Here is a 17,298-nt window from a genome sequence, read left to right on the forward strand (position 1 = left end):
TGAGGCACAAATGACCTGATTGGGTTGCAGCATTGATTTCCTACAAGCTGACAAAAGAAACACAATCTTTTCTCCCAAAATGACAATACAAGTTAACCATCCAGGCTGTTTGAGGTGAGGTTGTGTGTGTGTGTGTGTGTGTGTGTGTGTGTGTGTGTGTGTGTGTGTGTGTGTGTGTGTGTGTGTGTGTGTCTGTGTGCGTGTTTGTGTGCGCGTGTGTGCCAGGAGAGACCAGTGGGAGGGGCAGCCTGTGTAAGTAAAGTGGACAACATTCAACACTCCTGTAGTCAGTTAGTCGCCCTCCTGCACCTCCTGCAGTAAGAACTCTCATCTCAGCAGTTCAAGGGAGTTTATTATTTATTAGATTATTTGTCATGGAGGGCAGCAGGATCACCTGTGGCCTGTGGCTGCTCGTCTTTCTCTCTGGATGTCTGCGGCTGTCGGCTTTCAACCTGGACACCGATAGTGTCATGAAGAAGAGCGGGGACCCGGGTAGCTTGTTTGGCTTCTCTCTCGCGATGCATTGGCAGCTTAAACCAGATAGCAAGAGAATGTAAGTGCCACACTTCTGTGTTCAAAGACGATCAAGTTTGGAGTTATTTTCTCTGTGTATCGCCATAGCCTTGGAAACACGCTTCACACGTCAAATAACTCACAGCAATGTAGACAATTTTAGCTTTATTGTAAGACTGTCAGAGCTGTTACAGAAGGTGAAGTAGGCTAGCCTCTTTAAACCTATTTTTGAGAACTTCAGACATCATTCAAGCTGTATAATGACAGTAGGGTGCTAATAGGATACGGAACCGTTTGAGCAAAGGTGTGTCGCAGGTGGTTTCTTTCTTCACAGTTTTCCATAAAACAGTAGCTTCAGAAAACCATTACCCTTACTGTAGCAGGTTAGACTGAAATGGTTAATCTTTGGTGAGTCTTTCCTTCTAGTTATATATTTATTCGTATTTTTGGACATCAATAAAATAACTTGTTGTTCACGTGCACGCAAGTCGCGCGCCGACATTTGAGACTTTCTACCAAGGGGTGAAACTGAGCCTCGAGCGTTTAGCTACAAAACATCTCATTTAATCAGTCTTGGCGTTTTTAGGGGCATTGAATCAGAGGGTGTTGTCACCCAACATAAAGGTTTACAGCCATCAAGTGCTCACTGGTTAATAAGCATGAATATTAACTGACCTGAGATCAGACCAGTCACAGTCTCTACAATGGACCCACAAAAATGTACATGTTTGTCATTTAAGTGACTTTAAATGGTTTTTGTTCAGTTGTAGTCTAATTAGACAGGGAGGAAGTATGAAGGTCTACAGAGAAAGCAATAACTTACTGTAAAAATACTCTGTTAAAAGTCAAAGTCCTGCTTTGAAAATGTTACATAAGTAGTTATGATAAAAATGTAATAAAAAAAAAGTGATTTGACAGACAAAGCAAAGGCAGGAACTCAGTACAAAAACAGAATAAACATCAATAGTCAACACAGCTGCTGATGCTGTCTTTTATAAGTTCATCGTGGACATATGTATTATGAGTATACAGCCTTGATCAAAATGAATTAAACCATATAGTAATGGTGATATTATGTATACTAGCTGTTTATAGCTACAATGAAAAACTACAATGTTCTTTCTTACAGCACTTGAGAAAGTGTAGAGGAACTTTTCATAGTGTCTGTTGTATACAGTAGCATAAGTTGCAATTATGCAGAATGTTATATTTCTGTATTTTTATTAAATGCAATTTATGCTAACTTTGCATTTTTCAACGGATGTTGTATACAGATCTGATCAATACACACACTTATAGCTTATAGCAAGTCAGCATGTGTTGTGTGAAACTTTCCTTTAGTATTGGTGTTTATAGTGCTAATACCTGAAGGTCACCAAAGTATGTTCACTGTCATGTCAGGTATCTGATCTTGGCACAGACAAACCTTTCATATAAAGAATAAATACTCTTCATAACTTATTTACTCACTATTAGTGATGCTGCACTGTAGCAGACACACACACACACGCACTAACACACACACACACACACACACACACACACACACACACACACACACACACACACACACACACACACAGTATCAGTTTGTGCCCTAGTTTTAGGCTGTGTCTAAATGAGAGACACATGGTGATCAGCACAAGACCAAAGCCAGCACAGAGTCCCCCTGCTTCAGGTTGTAAAAATAATTCAAGAAAACAAACACATTTCAGTTTCTGTGAAAGGGAAGACAACAAAAAGTGTAGAGACTGTAAATTAAGTTGTTAGGAGAACTCGTAGCTACTGAACTGGATTTTGTATTTGACACTTTTATCTTAAGAAATATTGAGATATGTTTGTTCCCCTCAAGTTGTGGTTTGTTTTGACTGTATTTGTAGTACGTCAATGGAGTGGGTGTGCAGGGCATTTTTTCTGACATTGTTGTCTGACAATTATTGATCAAACTTTTGAATGACTAAGTTAGTTAATAAATAATAAAATAATAAAATAATTTACTCTGTTTGCAGCTGTAATCCTTGTTTTTGATGGATGTAAATTCACTCAGGTTTTAATTTTTCCCTACCCTCATGCACTAATCTGGTGTCAGGTACTTAGTTTGTTAACAAGTCTGATGTGTTACAGTCTTCTCTCTAGCCAGCTTCAATGAACTTGAAACATCCTCTGCATTTGTGAACTTATAGCACAAGTTTGAAAGTGTGTGTGCATGTCCAAGCAGGAAGCCATGTTTGTTTTGGAGGTGACGGTGCTCAACCTGCTGTTAAAGTGGTGGAATGTGCTCTCCCTGTTGGCTGTGTATTTGTGTGTGTGTGTGTGTGTGTGTGTGTGCACATGCATCCATGTGCTTTGTGTGTATGAGTGTGTTAGTGCGTGTTTGGTGTGTTCTAACGTTGCTGATGCGTGCTGTGGCTGTGCACTGAGGCGTTGCTGAGTTGTCAGTGACTTGGAGGAGCGTCAGAGAGCTCAAACTGCTGCTGAAAAATTCCTAACCTGAGGGAGGGGAAAGAAGAGATGGATTGATTGATCGACTTTTTTTGTGCTGACTTGGATTTTCTTTTCCTTAGAGAGTTCACTAACATGGATTGTAGCAATATGTGAGTAGAAGTAGGTGTGTGTGTGTGCGCTTGTGTCCCCCTCCCACACTTGTGTCTCTTCACTGCTGGGTGTGCACACTGAGTCACAATTCTTTACCAGCCATGCATGCCAAAGAAAGAGTTTTGTGAGGTCCCTCAGTGACAAGTCTTACATGTACCTGCAGGAGATGATGCGATCTTATATCTGCATGTGTGTTTTTCTGTTTGTGTGTGTGTGTGAAGCATTCCATGGCTGTCATAATTACCCGATGGCGCTGTCCCTATCATAAAATCAAGAGGGAAAGCGCCAATTGCATGAGTGGGGAGGAGAGGGAGGAGGTGACAGACTGAGGCTTAAAGAAGATTACGATCTTGGATGGTGTGTGCTAAATGTGCAAGAGAAAGAAGTTCATGCGTATGTGTGTGTGTTCTTGAGAAATAGATTTTAATATCAAAGTTATAATGTGTATATATCAAAGAAATGATTAAAGGAACAGAGAAAGCGTTTCAAGCTCCCTTTTCTGTCTTGCTCTCAGGTTGTCTGAGGTTACCTAACATCAAAGCAAGATGGAGTGAAAGAATCTTGAAAAAATAAAAAGTGATGCTGAAGGAATGCAGAGAGGAACATAAATCAGATTTACATCTGGGCAGCTGTCAGAATCCAGCCTGCTGATGTAGGGAGAGGTTGGGTAACACATGATAAAAAAAAAAAAAAAGCCTCTGGATCTGCAACCCATTTGGAGGGGAATGCCTCTAGTTGATAGGGTACCACTGGGTGTTTCCAAGTAAGAAAAAAAAACAAAAAACAAATCTTCTCTCTTAATTGGATGTCTCTCTCTCTCTCTCTCTCTCTCTCTCTCTCTCTCTAATGGTCACTCTGCGCTGGTCACTGGTGTCCTTCTGTTGGAGAGGTTGCCGTCAGTGTGTTTGTCTCAGTTGTGTTTGTCTTTGTCCTTCCTGCAGACTTAGCCCATGTGTTGGTGCTTCCTCTGCTGGTGTAGATAGTTTGACAGCGCAGATGGCCTCATCACAGTGTCAGGCCCTGACACATAATGTCAACTCCACTCTTCAATGGCAAATACCCAAAATAGTGTGTAGTAATAGACAATTGGTGTCCATTGAGATTAGTCTCTATTTTCAAAATCATGACAAGGAAACTATCATTGTAATAATGTATTTGTAGCATTAACTGTACAGTATTAAACATGGATGTAGTTTCAGTGAAGTCATCCATAGGTTTTTGAAGAGGCAATTATAAAGACAAATGGTGACAATCCGAGCATTGGAAATGCTGACTCGAACTAACTCCCAGCTAATCAAGAAGCAGGCAAAGAGGTGGAGTAGTTGAGGCAGGCCCGATGACTATTGGGATTGCCGAAACGCACCCATTTGGCTCATGCAGCTCGACATCTAGCTTTGCATAATCCAAATGATGGAAAACTAACAAAGCTAGCTAAAGTGAAGCCTAGCCTCCTGGCAAGCTACAATGTGCTCAACTGTCAGTCAAATCAGCCACACCCCTTATACTGCCTAATGTATTCAACTTTTAGCCATAGTGTAATCAAAACATATGAGTTATAAAAATCCCACCCATAGCCTTTCAATATGTGTTCTAGTGTAGATTTCTTGTTTTTTTTGAGCCAACCTTTAGTGGACACTGTAAGAACTCCAGTTTTCTTTCTGCAGTGGATTTATTTTTCAATAGGCTGCCGCTTGATTTGCAGCTACAGTTGTAAGTTATTTGTTCAAAATAGTATTTTTTGTTGCTGTGTAAATGTTACTTTTTGGTTGCATTAATCCAAAAGGAAACAGATAACAATAGGCACTGAGTATCATCAAACTACAGTATCCCTTCTCTATTAATGCAGCAGAGACCCTAGAACCAATGACCCTTATTTCCCAGAATGCAGTGCATCTTGGAAAACTTTTCACTTCTATTCCATCCATTGGCATCCTAAGTCACAGGATAATGGACGCGGAGTTGAGCCACCCTTGGATTCACCGTTAGTCACGTAAATTATTTCGAAAGATCTTTCATTTGTTTTTGTCATCTTTGACAGAAATGCACGTGTCCTATTCATTTCATTTAGTGTAAACAATTGCGTTTTCCAGCCTGAAGAGGCACAGGGTTGACTTCAGACTGTGTGGTATCAAAAGTCTAGTGATCCTCTCCCATTTTTGTTTGCATATTCTGGAATGGACACTTATTAGGTGGGATAAGTGCTCAAATTATAGTACTCTGGTTTTGAAAACAAGGCCAAACCAATCCAGTGGTTACAGAGGGGTAAACAGTGTCCAAACAAAAAAGAAGTGTGCTTCTGTTGTGATAACTCGTTCTGGTTAGTTTAATAATTTTGACATTTTGTCATATTTTGTTAATCTGCCTGACAGTCCTCTAAAAGCCATTTAAAGACTGAACTGACAGTTTAATCTAGCCATATTTTTGCATGCCATATAAATAAATTGATTGTTTGTGCTGATCCACACCACACCTGCTTGGTTAAATATTTATGATAATTTACACACTCTAAAGTTTATAGCTTTATAGTCTCTACTACATACTGTTAGAACTCAGTGTATTGAGGTCTGCTCTCTAGACATGCTGATCATATTAGGCCTCACCTCTTCACTCTGGCTATATGTCTCAGTAAACTCCCTCACAGATGTTGTGAATCTGAGAATTCTTTGTGTTCCAGCTAAAAATGGCTTTGTCTAATCTGATCTAGTTAGAACAGTGTGCTGCACAACATTAACTGTAAAGGTCAAGGCCAGGCAGAGTGAGCTCCTGGAACATACACAGAGAGAGAAAAAGAGCGATTGGAGGGGTACTGCCAGTGTGTGTGTGTGTGCTCTGCTCTCCATGGTAAAACCTTAAACCTCCACAAAGCATCAGTTCAAGTGATGACAGCTTTACTCTGTAAGAAACCCTGAGAACCGGGTGCCCGTCGTCAAGACTTGGGTGTGGCATTTGCCCTTGTCCCTGTCCACAAAGGCAGCCTGTGTGTGTGTGTGTGTGTGTGTGTGTGTGTGTGTGTGTGTGTGTGTGTGTGTGTGTGTGTGTGTGTGTGTGTGCATGAAAAGAGAGATAGGGCCTGGTTCAATCAAACACAGCAGGCATTTGAAAGGGGTCTTTGACTAATTTCTACTGTAAGGACATGGAACATCAGTTTGTTGGTGTGTGTGAGTGTGTGTGTGTGTGTGTGTGTGTGTGTGTGTGTGTGTGTGTGCATGCATGTGTGTGTGTGTGTTAGAGTGTGTCAATATGGCTGCTGTGCGACACAGTAGACTGGAATGTGTGATAATATAATATGTAAAATGGAAGAAATGCTGGAATGCTTCTATTTCAGAGGCCCAGATATGTGTGCTGTCTTGTGGCTGCTTGAGCCTTTTTAACAATTGCTTATCTTCACTTTGAATTTTTGATTTACTGTATATCTTTGCCTATTTGATAGGACAGTGGATAGAGTAGGAAATGGGGGAGAGAGAGTGGGGAAGACATGCGAAAAAGGAGCCACAGGTCGGACTTGAACTGGCACCGCTTGGTGGACTATAGCCTCCGTACATGGGGCACCACCTCACCGCTAGCCCATCTGCGCCTCAAGAAATATCTCCATTTGTATAGAACCCTTTCTACAAGAAATGCAGCTCAAAGTGCCTTACAGTGTGGAAAATAAATGCAAGTGAAAAGGACAAAAAAATCATTAAAGAAAGGATTAAGTGCCCACATAATAAAATGAACGGTGAAACCAAACTGGTATGAATAGTTGTAATAAATATAAAAATAGAATGCATTACATAAGATGTAAAATTTTGCCACTGATTGAAATAAAGTTAAAGTTGAATACAAAATGCATAACATTGGTACATGAAACTCAGATTATGCCTAAAATAAACTTAAAGCCTAGATTACATAGAAAGCATGATGCCACGTATAACAACATTGATGTGATTATGTAATGATTCAATTTACAATGTACTGATCTACATGCACCTCTGTTAATAGATTAATTGATGTGTGTGATACAGGCTGCTGGTGGGAGCCCCGAGAGCAAATGCCCTGAGTGGTCATACATCTAAAGTGACAGGAGGACTGTACAGCTGTGACATGACCTCCACCTCAACGGGCTGTACCAGAATTCTCTTTGACAACAACGGTGAGATAGCCAGGGACATCTGTACATTTTTCTAGCATTTTTTAATACATTTTACACACCTTTTCTGTATGCTTGAGCCAATAATCTGTCTGTCTGTGCCTCTTTTACCCCAAACCTATGTGTAGAGGATACTTCAAAAGAAAGTAAAGAGAACCAGTGGATGGGAGTGTCAGTCAGCAGTCAGGGGCCAGGAGGAAAGATTTTGGTGAGACTGTGTTTTTATCTGACTCTGATCTTTAGATGAAACAGTTTCAGTTTGATAGTTCGAACCTAAGTGCTGAACTTAAACAGGAAGTGAATAAATGGATTAGCCGATCAACAAAAAATTTAATCAGCAACTGTTTTTTTTAAACCAATAAAACAGCGAAAAGTTCTCCAGTAAGGGCCTTTTCCTACATGAACATAACAAGACATTCAGATTTGAGTGACTTTTAGTGACTACACTATTCTAAGAAGACTTGATAATGACAATATTCACAAGTTTCAGCCCTTCTGAATTTCCAGACACATTCAAACCAACATTTATTTTAAATTCATGACAATATTGCATGTTATATCAAGGTCCTCAAACATGCCATGCTTACAGGGAAATGTATAAAAATAAGATACTAAATCCCTTAAAAATGTGTCTTGGATTTAAACAAGACAGTTTAATAAGTGATATGCAATAAGGCAAATGGATAAATACATAAGAACTGCAATTGATCATTATTATTATTAATTTTAATTTTATTTGGAATCACATATACGTATTCACAGACATTTGTACATATTGTTCATTTGTGGTTAGACAATAGAGTGCTTCCTCTTTTCACTTTTTTGTAAATTCATACAGAACCAAATAAATCAAATAGAAATAAAAAAATAAATAAAACAGAACAAATAAAAGAAAAGGCAAATTGTAAGACATGGGGTGATTTTTGATCATTATTTTCAATGTTGTTTAATGTTGTTCAAGTGACATCTTTCTTTCTTCCTTTTTTTAATAAAACATGCAAAACTCAATTTTCAAACTTACATTTCAATGATACAAAAAACCTTTTAAGCTACTAAAATGCTAAGGAAATGTTGCTTGACCACTATGCCTTCTTAGGTCTTTCACCACAAATCAATCACTTTCTTTCTGTTTCCCTGGAAGACCTGTGCCCATCGCTACCAGCGTCGAGGCAATATGGGGACTCCGCTTGAATCCCGTGACATTATCGGCCGGTGTGTTGTGTTGGATCAGGACTTGACCATTGATCCCTTTTCAACTGAGGAAGGAGGCAACTGGCATTTCTGTGAGAGCCGGCCTAGAGGCCACGAGCTGTTTGGTTCCTGCCAGCAGGGCCTTTCGGCCACATTTGACAAGCAATACCACTACCTCATCTTTGGGGCTCCTGGAGCATACAATTGGAAAGGTATTCTAATATGTGATAGCTTGTAGTTAAGTGATTTTCTAATTTAATTTGTTATTTCATCTGATACCTAAAATTGAGAGTTGGCCAATAGCCAGAACCTCTCTGATACCAGTGTGATAGAATATTTATTATTATTTCACAGTTTTATGACATATGTATAACCATGTATGAATGAGACGTGTCAAGCCTTGTTTTATGGTCTGACTCTGTACGTCGAAGGAAACCTGACCTCAAAACAAACTGATTGCTAAGAAACAAGCTAAGCTAATGTTAGCATCATCTCAGCGTGTGGTCTGCTGACGTCTTGTCGCAGGGCTCTGTTTTGGGGGGTTTCTGGCTTTGATTCAAAGTCGCAGCCTTAAAATGTGTAGGACTAATGGAAAAACACTGATAGCTGACATTTTGCTAGCTTTGACCTCTATGCTACACTCTACGTGAGCAGCTACAAATAAGCAGAGTTAGACAGCTTGATCTGTGACCTCTGCCGATGTGCTTTGTCCTCTGAGCTTTTTAGCATGAAACTGCTTCAATTCTTGTTTACTTTTTTTTAATAGAATTTAGATTAAATGAATCAGCCTTAAATTGTTGTGATGGGAAAACAACTGACTTAACTGCAGATATTTTGCTAGCTTTGGCTAATGTTGAACTTGCTGCTAGCAGTGCACTGCTCTCTTTTCTGTCCTATAACAGCAGTACGTTGTGGTAACCATGAATCACATTTCTGCTGTGTAGACAGCAGTAGAAAGAGAAGCCAAGTACATTTTTTGAAGGGGCTTATAAATTATTGACATGAATCAGTGCATTGTCTTACCTACTAACTAGTGGACACCCCTTTTCAGGTTGTATTGGAGGCTTCTCTAATGATAAACTGAACCAGTCTAACAACAGAATACTATGAGTTATTCAGAATGTAACTTTGCATGTGCTTTATTATCAATCTATAGTATTGGATGTATTTATTATATTTTCAATCAATGCTTTTTTTCTGTTTTCTATAACACCAGTTCTCTCCTGTCTTACCTTTTGCCTTTTTTGTCTTCTCTAGGTATTGTACGCTTGGAGCAAAAAAATGATACCCTGTTAGAGCTTGGCATCTATGAAGATGGTCCTTTTGAGGCTGGAGACGAGAATGATAAGAACCCTGACCTGATCCCTGCTCCTCCCAATAGCTACCTCGGTAAATCACTGCTTGCTCTCTTAATTCACTGCCAGTCTTATTCCCAACACTTAAGTCACTCCATTCTCACAAAGAAACAATTCAAAGTATCTCTGACCATGTAGTCAAGCTTTCTGATGACTCTGTCTCCTAGGCTTCTCTTTAGACTCTGGGACTCGCCTGACGAATCAGAAAGATGAGCTGACTGTGGTGGCAGGAGCTCCAAGAGCATACCATAGTGGTGCGGTGGTGCTCTTGAAAAGAGGTGAAAATGGAAACATCTTGCTAGAAGAGTTCACGCTTAAAGGAGAAGGCCTGGCCTCATCCTTTGGCTACGATGTGACCGTAGTGGATCTCAATGGGGACGGGTAAGGCTAGAACTAACAATCTGTAATTTCAGCTTTGAAAGGTGCTTTTTACTCACAAAAATGTTTATCTGTTAGATGGGAGGACATAGTGGTGGGAGCACCTCAGTACTTTGAAAAGGATGGAGAAATCGGAGGCGCCGTCTATGTGTATGTCAACAAAGCAGGAAAATGGAACAAAGTCAAACCCATAAGAATAGATGGACCTCAGGACTCCATGTTTGGCCTGGCTGTAAAAAATTTGGGAGACATCAATCAGGACCGTTTCCATGGTGGGGCTACAATGTTTGTTTTTGTACACATGTCTATCCTCGAAGTAAATCTAGATACATTTGTGTCCACCTGAAGTAAGGCCACTCTTGTTTTTCTTGCTGTCAGATTTTGCAGTAGGAGCTCCTTACGCCGATGATGGTGCCGGCAAGGTTTACATTTACCATGGATCAGCCACAGGACTCAAATCTATAGAAGCTTCTCAGGTTTGTCATACAGTTGGTGGAATTTGTATTTTCAGCAGTGATTTTTTTTAAGGCATGCATTCTTCATTTATGAAAAGAATAATGAAATAACTATCCATAATGGTTTGCTGTCATATAAAATGGTGTTTTTCTTGCTCTAGGTTCTGTTCAGCCAGCCAGGAGCTAAGCTGTTTGGTTACTCTTTGGCAGGCAATATGGACTTGGATGGCAACACCTACCCTGACCTGGCTATCGGATCTCTCTCTGACTCTGTATTTGTCTACAGGTGAGTGAACAGGGTACAGGGTACATTTCCCCCTCCAAACATATCTCATCCTCGTTAAAGATTTGCTCACTTAGTTCTTTCCTCTCAGAGCGCGTCCTGTTATCAACATCAAAAAGGAAATCAAGTTCTCCCCAAAAGAAATCGACCTCACTAAGAAGAACTGCGGCAACAACTTCTGGTACCCAATTAATTAATTGTTTATTTTTTTATAGAAAAAGTTGATGTAATATCCTGTCTGTTCAAGAGTTTTAGTGTCTGACTGTGGATGAACTATGTCCTCAGCTTGGATGTCGAGGCATGCTTCACCTACACTGCCAACCCAATGACCTACTCCCCGAAACTGAGTATGCTAACTAGTCTTTTTTCTTTAATCAAATGGGTGAAATGTCATAAAAACAGAAATTCAATAGCAAGAAACCATGCTTATAATATAAATAGCACACAGTTAAAAAGAGGCTAAAGTTTTGAACTAAATTCATTTTCCATCTTGTCATTCTTTATCTTCCTCTTTCTATCTTTTTGTCTTTACCCCATCTAGCGGTGGCCTACTCCATCCAGGCTGATGCTGACATTAGGAAGGACTCGCGAAATTCTAGGGTGACCTTCATCGATTCTCCTGATAATATGTACGAGTCCAAAGGAGTCATGATCATGGACAAAGGAAAGAAACAGTGCATTACTAAAAAGATTTCTGTCCAGGTAATGACTCTATTGAATTTTTTTTAACTTTAAAGTGTGTTGTTGGTTGTGTGTAAAGTGGTGAAGTGTCATCATTCTGCAGGAGAATATTCGAGACAAGCTGCGTGGGATCCCCATCGATATATCTGTGGAAATCCAGGAATCCAAACGTAAACGCAGACAGAGCTCAACTGCTCCACTGGCTCCGGTCCTGGACGCCAATGAGCCAGCGACAACTCGATCATTGGTATTTATGATTAATTACTTATGTATGATGTAGGGCTGCAACCATGAATTGAATAAATCTGCTGTTTATTTTCATGATTAAATTGTTATCTGTTAGTCTTGTCTATGTCAAAATATTGTGGTAAAAAAAGCAAATTGCAATGTGTAAAAAGTCAAAATGACCTCAACAGATAGCTTCCTTCGTCAAACCAACAGTCCAAAACCAAAATACTCATACATTTGCTGTCATAAAGCAGGAAATCCTCAGAATCCTCAGAATTTAAAAGCTAGTCCCAGCTGATGTCTGATATTTTAAACTTGAAACATGACTGAAACTATTCAAAAGGATCAAAATCATCGATGCAGGAATGGATTGCTTTTTGCAGCCCCAGAAGAAACACAATTATTTTCTCGATGTGCTTATGATTGATTGATGATAACACTGCATCTACTGGATCCTCTTTTGTGTGAATATGGTTATAGGTGAATTTCCTGAAGGAGGGATGTGCCAACAACAACATTTGTCAGAGCAAATTGCAGGTGAAATATCGCTACGGCCACAGGCCAATCGACGGAGGCACCTTCACTGAATTACAACTGTAAGAGCATACACACATATAGACACCTCTATCACAAGAGTAACTGTTTTTCTGAAGGCAATGAACATACAAAGTCACTGGAATTTTGCCTAATAGCTTTTTTCTCCCTCTGAAGTGAGAATGGAGTGCCAGTGATCTCACTCAATGAACAGAAGGACGTTGTCCTGGAGGTCCATGTTACCAATCCGAACGGGGATGATGCTCATGAAGCCTCTGTGGAAGCCCTCTTTCCACCCTCACTTATCTATACTGCTTCTCGCGTTCCAGCTACTGTAAGTCTCTCTTTCTCCATCACAACCACTTTTTTTATTTTTATTCTTTATTTTAGACTTTGGACAGCAACAATATTACAGAGCATTGTCACAGAAAAGCAATTAAGTCTCTTTTGCAGTCCTCACCTTTTAAAATATAAACATAAAGCACTAAATACAGTGTGAGAGAGATGAAGTGTGCGTTCAAAATGAATTTAAAAATATATATATCAGAAAAAATACTAGAGAGAGAAAAAAAAATAAGCGAATAAATAAAAGATTCAGCTAAATTAAATGGGGTTTGCTAAGACAAGACAACATCACAAGATCGATCACCTCCACAAAATCTGTCTGCAGTGGTTTCACATATTTAACCCACTTGGACCAGAGTTTAACAAAAACTTCCTTCTGTAGACGCAAACAAAAAAAAAGTGATCCTTTCCATAGCATAAATATAATTTACAATTTCAATCCAGCCGTGTATGGTAGGAGGTTCAGGAAGTAACCAATCACAACCACTTTTAAGACAGAATCACAAAAGGTTGTGGCGCTGGGTAAGCTCAGCTTTAAGGTTGTGTGACCCATGTGCCGAGACTGCAGTCCTTGCTTTGAATGTTGTCCCTGGTTTGAGCCTGACACGCAAACATTTACTGCATGTCTCCACCACCCTCTCCTCCCAATATTCCATGTCACTCCCTACTGTCCTATCATATAAAATAATAATAAAGAAAAACCCACCATTTTGTGGTTCTGATTAGAAATGATTACTGATTTCAGGAGTGGCAAGTATCCTGCAGCGCCAATAACGATGGTTCTAAGGTACATTGTGAGCTTGGAAATCCCTTCAAACGTGACGCACAGGTGAGAGAAATTCTTTTGGCAATGTTTTTTATTCCTCTGCACATGTATCAATGTTTATACTATGTCTATATGTATATAATGTTTCTGTGTTTGTATATGTAGGCAACCTTCTACATTTATCTGAGTACATCAAGCATCTCTTCCAACACCACCGAGCTGGAAGTTGATCTTCAGCTAAATACGTCAGTATATGTAACCACTTAATAACATCAATCTATAGTTTTCAAAATGCTGTGTGATTGATTTTGAAATAAAATATGTTTTAATGGTACTCTCAAACATTTGAGTATCTGACCTGACCTGTTTTGCAAACTCCGGTCTGACAGGACAAGCGTCCAGCTGGACTTAGCTCCTGTGAAGGCAAAGGCAAAGGTGACCATCAAGCTGCAGCTTTCCTTGACAGGGTAAGAATCAAGCACGCACAAAAGATCTCGCCCCAAACACACACACATTTGCACCTAAACATTACAGTATCTGCATTTTTTTTTTCTCTCTCTCCAGAATAGTACAGCCATCTCAGCTCTACTTCACAGGAAAGGTCAAAGGTGAGGCGGCCATGAAGGCTGAGAGTGACATTGGCAGTGAGGTCACACACCAGTTCAGAGTGAGTTCAAGAAAATCATTTTGTTGTCAAAGTGGCTAGTTCTGAACAGCAATCCTGAAACGTATTCTCTATTTCTTTGTATTTTTTTGTATATCTTAACAAGGCATATTATATGTACATGTTCTACAGTCAGGTAATAAATATCATATCATGAGATTGTTCCTGTCTTGATTTACAGATAGTTAATCTGGGAAAGCGCCTGTCAGGCTTTGGCACCGCCACCCTCGACATCGACTGGCCAAAGGACACAATGAAAGGGAAGTGGCTGATCTACCTGACGAAGATCAGCTTCACCGGAGTGGAGAACATACAGTGCACTCCTATAGATGTGGTCAACACCCTCAATGTGGTCAGTGAACGCATCCCATCAAGCTGTGTTGCTCACTCTGCATGCATGTTTACTCTAACACATAGTAGTTAAGTGGTGTGTACTGGGAGAAGAATGAAGTTTATAGAATTACATTTAGTTATACAATTAGAAATGTTTAACCTAAAAGGTGGATGTACTTCTCTGTTTTAAGGACCTAAGTCAACCTAGGACGAGAAGAGCCGCTGAAAACTCAGAGGGAAACAACGAGGGCACTATTTCAAGTTTAACGGACAAGAAATATATAACTCTGGTAAACCCTCCACCCTCCCCCCCACAACCAATTAAACTTGTTTGTTTTATAGTGTTATTTTATTGTGCTTTTGCGACCAAGAAGGTAACTTTGTATTTTCTTCTCTACCGACAGTCCTGTGGGAATGGGGCCAAATGTGTAACGATACAGTGCCCCCTGCGGGGCTTGGATAGCAATGCAGTGGTTACACTCAACTCTCGCATCTGGAACGGCACCTTCATAGAGGTAGTCAAGTTTCATGTTTTTGCTTAACTATACCATTTTAAAAACAAAACATTGTTTCAATGGCTTTAAAGAAGAGTTGCAGAATGTAAAGTTAGACAACTTTTCTGTGTGGTTTGTGATAGCTGGATGTTTTCCATTGAACAAAAATAACCTTGCACTACATTTTTGTGGCCATACTATTTTGGTTACAGTATATGAATATTAAAATGATTTACTTTCCATTTTTCTTTGAAAAAAGAATTATTCTGAACTACATCATGTGGAGGTGATGGTGAAGGCCTCTCTGCGTGTTGAAAGCACAACGAAGAACACATTGCTGCAACAGGCTGAAGCACAGGTAAATATGCAACACTTTACAGAGGTCATTATTATTAGTATATATGTTATTGCAGGGCATAAACATAAAGAAAACTTGAGCTTGTGTTACATAGTATGAATCTCCTGCTGCTTCATTGTTCTCCTCAGGTGAGACTGACAGTGTTCCCAGAGAGACGAGCAGAAGGAGTGCACTCAGGAGTGCCATGGTGGATCATCGTGCTGTCCGTCCTGTTTGGGCTGCTGTTGTTGGCTCTGTTGGCTTTCCTTCTATGGAAGGTAGGACTGAATGACAAGGAGACACCCCTTCTTATTTATTAGAAACACATACAGCACACCTACATTTTTATGGTTTGATTTGAAAAAGTCTTTCCTAAAATTGTACTTTTTGTAGAATTCCTCTACACAAACAAACAGTAGGTATACACAGCAGCACATTATGCATATGTTCTAACAGTTTTCCTCTCCTCAGTGTGGACTCTTTGGGAAAAAGAAAGAGGATCCATCAGAAAAAGAGAGACTGACACCAAATGCATAAAAAGAGAGAGGGTAAAATTACAAGGCCGTCCAAGAATGAGTTTAACTGTTTCTCTCGCTCCTTTTTGCTGCGAAAGCGCTGCTTTCCGGGGTTCACAGGGCAGTGGACAATTCTCATGCTGAGCCATGGATGCTAACAGCTGAATGATTTTTCCTGCTAAAAGTTCATACCCAAGAGGTTCTCACACGATTATGTGTGGATCATTTCAGTTTACATGCATGGCAAGGGGAGGTGATGGCTTATAAGCACCTACTGTCATTTACTGCTGTGATGAAATACATCAAGGGGACTGTTCTGCATCTCATTGATTTTCATCCTCTTTTTTTCTCATTCATTTTGTTACCTATTCTGTCACTTGGTATGGAGGTTTCATTCTACCTACATTGAAGGCATAATCTAATTATTCTCTGTAAGAGGTGCAGATGGCTTGTCTACACCTTTTAATGGATACATTGCATTCAACTCTTGCTTGTGAATCTGACTAATGACATTAAATGTGAATTAAACCTATTTTTTTTCCTCAATGACCTTAAATATTCTCTCCCCCTCATGAAAGTCTTAATTGTTTTTTTTCTCTGCAGTGTGGCTTTTTCAAGCGTGCCATATATGAAGATAAGATTCCAAGTTACAATGCTGTTCGGATCAAACGGGAGGAGAGAGCAGTAAACCCTGGGTTAGGAAACTGGGAAAGTCCAGAAAAGAAGTCCTGGATGACAACATGGCAGGACAAGGAACATTACTCTTAACAACAAATGAGATCCGACAAAAAAAAAAAAAATTCCTGTCGCCTGATCAACTTCAAATTTTGCTTTTTTTTTCTGCTTTGTTTTTGCACAATGTAGGCTGTAAATATCAAGAAAAAAGTTAGTTAAAAAAAAAGGATAAAAAATGTGGGATTTAATACTTGATGACACATTCAGTCAGGGCCTGAACTGATCTTGGACAAAGTCTGTATGAAACACTGGAAGAAGAGTTGCATTGTGGGAGATGGTCCTGCACAGCTACTTTCTGTCTAAGCTTGTTATTGTATATTTACCACTTTCACAGTGTTGACTATTCAGAGGGTTGGAGGTTTTCCAGGTTCTATGTACATTTTTTAAATGTTTTTGCAGAATTGTTGGTATTTATTCTTCGTGAGGAGAACTTTGTTACTGGCTAGTGAAGGCTAGTAAATTGCAGAAACAGGTGACTTTATGAAAATGTTTGATTGAGAAGTGTTTTTTTTTCTCTTCATTTTCTACAATGCAGCAGCCTTAACTTTTTGATAAATACGCCGTCTTTACATGCTAAAGGTGCCTTAATTTAAGGTTAAACAGCAACTTATCCACAGTGGTCAAGAACTCAGTCTGTAAATAAATTATCAATCAAGCCCCTGCAGAAGTCACATTTAAGGCTGTCAAATACAAAGAGCGAATACAGAGGTGTTTCAAATAAAGGTTCGTTATTTCTACATGTGTGTTTGATTAATCAAAGCAAATGA

The 17,298-nt window shown here is 39.6% G+C and overlaps 1 protein-coding gene across 2 annotated transcripts; it reads left to right on the forward strand.

Annotated features, from left to right (window-relative positions):
- The first annotated feature begins 279 nt into the window (after window positions 1–279).
- Window positions 280–17,268, forward strand: LOC132978988 (integrin alpha-6-like). Of its 2 annotated transcripts, XM_061044411.1 has the most exons (26): window positions 280–553; window positions 7,113–7,240; window positions 7,366–7,445; window positions 8,379–8,640; window positions 9,686–9,817; window positions 9,951–10,164; window positions 10,240–10,433; window positions 10,540–10,637; window positions 10,778–10,902; window positions 10,991–11,080; window positions 11,185–11,246; window positions 11,441–11,601; window positions 11,684–11,827; window positions 12,289–12,404; window positions 12,520–12,676; window positions 13,433–13,516; window positions 13,619–13,698; window positions 13,843–13,920; window positions 14,018–14,120; window positions 14,299–14,469; window positions 14,642–14,740; window positions 14,855–14,965; window positions 15,204–15,302; window positions 15,431–15,559; window positions 15,753–15,829; window positions 16,400–16,538. In XM_061044411.1, exons 1-25 carry the CDS (start codon window positions 375–377, stop codon window positions 15,816–15,818), a joined length of 3,162 nt encoding a protein of 1,053 aa, XP_060900394.1. In that variant the 5' UTR covers window positions 280–374; the 3' UTR covers window positions 15,819–15,829; window positions 16,400–16,538. The 2 variants fall into 2 exon arrangements, with proteins under 2 accessions (XP_060900394.1, XP_060900393.1); XM_061044410.1 differs by lacking the exon at window positions 15,753–15,829 and having other exon boundaries at window positions 16,400–17,268.
- The last annotated feature ends 30 nt before the right edge of the window (window positions 17,269–17,298 follow it).

The sequence above is a fragment of the Labrus mixtus genome, chromosome 8, assembly GCF_963584025.1.
Source record: "Labrus mixtus chromosome 8, fLabMix1.1, whole genome shotgun sequence".
NCBI lineage: Eukaryota > Metazoa > Chordata > Actinopteri > Labriformes > Labridae > Labrus > Labrus mixtus.